General features: G+C 45.1%; 1 protein-coding gene across 1 annotated transcript in view; it reads left to right on the forward strand.

Moving 5' to 3' along the window:
* LOC101851450 overlaps window positions 1-4,715 on the forward strand; it is a gene marked incomplete at its 5' end in the record, with an annotated part of 26,195 nt that overhangs the window by 13,476 nt on the left and 8,004 nt on the right. Inside the window, 3 exon segments of the mRNA XM_035972868.1 lie at window positions 266-561; window positions 2,104-2,715; window positions 4,135-4,595. Coding sequence (XP_035828761.1) covers window positions 266-561; window positions 2,104-2,715; window positions 4,135-4,595 — 1,369 coding nt within the window.

Here is a 4,715-nt window from a genome sequence, read left to right on the forward strand (position 1 = left end):
TCTCTAACCCCCAAACATTGACAAAATTCCCCAAATCTCTAACCCCCAAACATTGACAAAATTCCCCAAATCTCTAACCCCCAAACATTGACAAAATTCCCCAAATCTCTAACCCCCCAAACATTGACAAAATTCCCCAAATCTCTAAAACAACACACACACATCATCACATACACTCACAACATTAACAAAATTCCCCAAATCTCTAAAACAACACACACACACACACACCCAATGTTGACAAAATTCCCCAAATCGTCCCCAGTGCCGGTAGCGACGAGCAGCCACGAGGCTGAGGAAATCCCCATCGTGACCAAACTGGACGACACGGAGCAGCTGCCGGCAGAGGCCTCCATCCCGCCGGTGGTCATCAAGCTGGAGAGCCAGGAGGGCGACAACGAGGTTGTCGTGACCGCCGAGCCCGCTGCAAGGGGACAGCACTCTTCAAGGCTGGTGTGTGAGTACAGGCCCCTGCACCAGTATCTGCAGCTGATGTCTGCGAGCTGCGCCTCGTGCTCCGTGTCAACGGTGACCTCTGACCTTATGTGTCAACGTGAAAAAGTGAGTGAGCACGTTGGGGAATAGGACATCGCATTTCTGTCCCCTCTAGTTTATTTTCACCATCTTTTGTAATTGTCTAGTATTTTCTGTTTTCTTTAGTTTATTTTCATCATCTTTTGTAATTATCTTGTATTTTCTGTGTCCTCTAGTTTATTTTCACCATCTTTTGTAATTGTCTAGTATTTTCAACTATAAAGGAGTTGTTGACCATACGTGGCCTTTTAAAACCCTAATTCTTGTTGTTATTGAGATGTTCTTTGTGGGTTGTTTGTGGGTGCTCTGGTGTGGCTTGCTACTTCTTACTATCAAACATTGATCATTCCTATCTCTCCTCCTTCTTTTTTATGCTTGTTATTTCCAACACTTGAATTAAAAAAAACCAAGCTTAAATAAATCATCTATTCTTTGGCTTAAATATGACCTTGTTATTTTGCAAGAGCCATAAACTCTTGCGAAAGCAAGATGTTCTTTTTTTTGGTCAGAATTCCCCCTTTTTATTGAAACTATCTTAACCTATTGCAATTGTTTTGTTTTTTTATTTCTGCAGTATATTTGCCATGGGATGTACTCTTCTGTTGCGTGGCATGAAGATTTTTTTTCTTTTAAGGTCTAAAACATGGATTCAGGGGTAGTGTAAAAGGGGACCATTTACATTGTAGAGAAAACTTTTTATATAATTTGTTTTAGAGCTCGATCCCCTGCCACTTATGATGGGACACTGCTTACTGTGTCTTGCTGGTGTTGGTAGTGTGGCAGTGTAGTGGGCCGTTCCCAAAGGGGGACATTAATATGTTCTTATGCACAGTAGAATGATAAATTGTAAATGGGCTGACTGATCAATGCCATGCTCATAACTGTGCCTGAACTGCAACAGGGAACTGCTGCTTTTTCTCTCCTAATCCTTACTATCGTCATGTTTCCTCTACTTCTTTTGTATGTTTGTCACACTCTTGTGACCCCTGTTTTCGGGGTGCCTTGATAGTCGAAACAGACTTTGTGCTGTTGAAACTAGAGAGGTGAGCAGAGTAAGCCCAATTCCCTATAAGGATTTCTGTGTTGACATCCTCCCCTTGGCACTCATATGACCTAAACTAAACAGCAGTGTGGTGGTTAGGCTGCTGGAGTCATAATTGTTAGATTAAAGGTTCAAGGCGTAGCTCATTCCTATTTTGTGTCCTTGGGAAAAGCACTTCACACAAATATTTCCATTTGACTCAGTCATATAGGAGATGGACATTGAATTTGGAGGTCCCGCCTCAAACAGGGATGCAAGGGGCATAATACCTATACAATTGTGCACTGTGGTGCTAAAGTGTGTCTTGATGTTGCTAAAGTGTGTCTTGATGTTGCTAAAGTGTGTCTTGATGTTGCTAAAGTGTGTCTTGATGTTGCTAAAGTGTGTCTTGATGTTGCTAAAGTGTGTCTTGATGTAACCAAAACCTAGCAAAATGACTTCAGTTTCTCACTCTTCTGTGGCAGATATAAGAAGGATATTCCTCATGCTCTAACAGTATTGACGTACTTCATCTTTTTCTCCTTCAGGATCGACGTACTCTGGTGCCAGACATCGTCCATGTGGACAGTTCTCAACACACGCCCAAGTCTCCTGTCAGTTTGATTGAGGAAAAGGAGGAGCAGACGGTGAAGGATACCCAAGTATCTTCTCCTGAAAGCGAGAAAATGGGACAAAGTAAGCACACATCAGCTCCGCCAGACCTACCGCCAAAAGAGCAAGTCGTTGGAGATAAAGAAAAAGCAGTTTCCAAAAACTCGGAGCCCGAGTTGCCAAAGTCTTCTGCAGAGGACTCCACTTTGAGTGTGTCGGAGGGCTCGGAAATTTCGTCTCAGCCCCAAATGTCAGCCGCTCCGACAGATTCGGGCACACTTCCTCTTCAGTCTCCGTCTCAGCAGCAAGAGCAGCTGCAGCAGACGAAGCAAAGTAGCACAGAAGAGCTGTCTTCGTCACAGTCGACCAGTTTTACGTTTGATGACGTTTCTAGCACTCGTTCCGAGACGCTGGAGCCAAGCTCTCTCTCGAGTCATGCTGACCTTGAGCGGGGAGCGGCCTCGGTGGTGACCCCTAACCTTGACATTGAGCAGTCGCGTGTGGTTCAGCAAGAGGCCACGGATATCACAGACTCGCTGTTCCTGAAGGTAGGCTGGGGATCTCTTCGTCTCTCTCTCTCTCTGTCTGTGTTTCTCTCTCTTTCTCTTTGTCTCTCTGTATATGTCTCTCCTACTTTGCATGTCTCTCTCTGTATCTCACTCTCTCTTTCTCTTTTTCTCTAGCTCTGACTCTCTCTCTCTCTTTCTCTCTCTCTCTCTCTCTCTCTCTCTCTCTCTCTCTCTCTCTCTCTATTTTATACCACCAAGGGATCTTTAATGTGCGCAACTTGCACACGGGCCCTCCGAGATTTTTCGCCCTTGTCCGAGAAGGCTAGGTGTAGATCTTTCCTACCAGAAGATCAGGGGTGTGGCAGAAAGACAGCAGTAAGGAGGAGCCAAGGAGTAGCAGTAGAAAGGCTGCAGAAAGAGTCAGGAGCCCAGATGAGGGGGCAAAGGGGGTGGGGGCAGAAAGTGGAAATGAAAGCAGACAACAGAACATTGCTAGAGAGCAGGAAAGGAGGTGAAAGGAGACAATTTTAGAGAAGAAAATTTTTCGGTCGCTACCCGGATTCGAACCCGGGACCTGTGGTTTTAATTCTGCAAGAGCATTATTGAGTACTTTTAGTGTATTTTAGGAGCTATAAAGACTGATTGATTATTATTTGTGAGGTGTGCTGACAAATTTAGTTATTTCTGGCAATCCCCAAATAGACATAGTGGCCAAAAATCGACACAAGGATTAAATTTGCAGATTTACTATTGATGCCATATTTTCTAAGTATAACATGCCTTTAGTTTTGTAATTTCTTAATTATAAATTGTAAGAACTTCCCCAATAAGCATAATGTGTCTATTTCCTTTGGGCTCGAATCTGAGAAGCAACTCATTTTGTCAGCACGCTTCACATTCATTATTATTATACACCTTACAAGATACAGTAGTGTAAGTCCCTGGGACTGTAAAGGTAGATGGGAATGAGTGTATATTAAAGGTCAAGGGATTTATTGTGAAGTTGTGGGAGCTTCCTGAGTTTTTCGTAAATTTTAAAAACTCTTTCACAGTTTTACTTTGAACCTGTGGGTGGTTAGAGGGCACCACTGATAGGTCCTACTCCTTTACTTTCCTTCTGTTGTTTCTGTCTTTCTGTCTTACTTGTTCCCAGGACCATTATTGTGTCAATTGTGTAAATGTGCATCTCTTTGCGGAAACAAACAAAACAAATATTCTGAAGCCAGTGGGTGGTTGACGGGTGCTCTGATGTGGTTTGCCCCTTCTTTCCTATCAGACATCTGTCATCCTTATCTCTCCTCCTTCTATTTTGTGTTTGTTACTCTCTTGTAACACCTCTAATCTTCGGCACCCATATGACCTTATTAATTTGCAAGTGCCATAAAACTTTTATTTAAACTAAAAATCTAAAGCCAACAAAAGTTCTGGAGGAGGACTGAACAACGTTGTATGTTTCAGGTGGCCCCGTCCCCCACGGTGCTCTCCGAAGACTCTCAGGACGAGATGGGGCTCCCCGTGCCGGAGACACCGTCATCCTCGGAGAGACACCAGCAAGCTCCAGGCACAGAGGAAGACCAGCCGGGAGAGAAGCCGGCAGAGAAGCCAGTGGTGGCCGCTCACGATTCTCCGGAACCCAGTGCGGAGAAGGCAGGGGCGTCGACGCCAGAGCTTCCTTCCCAGGACAACGCTGGCGCTGGTGGTGGTGGTCAACAACCGACGGCGCCCTCTACCGGCCAGTCGGTGAATGCGACGGGTGGTCAGGCGGTACCCAGTGGTGCCCAGAAACCCAGTAGTCCGTCGAAGAAAGGTGTGGATTTGATCAAGGTTGGGATGGCGTCCAATTCGAAGCGAGACATGTCCATCATGAAACTGAGCAGTCGTATTGTGGCTCTGGAGCAGAATGTCTCCATGACCAAGAGGTGAGAGGGCTGTGCTGTGTCTTTGTGTGTGTGTGTGTGTGTGTGTGTGTGCGTTTGTGTGTGTGTGTGTGTGTGTGCATGCTTGTATGTATGTATTTGTTTGTGGGATCCTTCTCTCCC

This window comes from Aplysia californica, unplaced genomic scaffold, assembly GCF_000002075.1.
Source record: "Aplysia californica isolate F4 #8 unplaced genomic scaffold, AplCal3.0 scaffold00881, whole genome shotgun sequence".
Classification (NCBI taxonomy): domain Eukaryota; kingdom Metazoa; phylum Mollusca; class Gastropoda; order Aplysiida; family Aplysiidae; genus Aplysia; species Aplysia californica.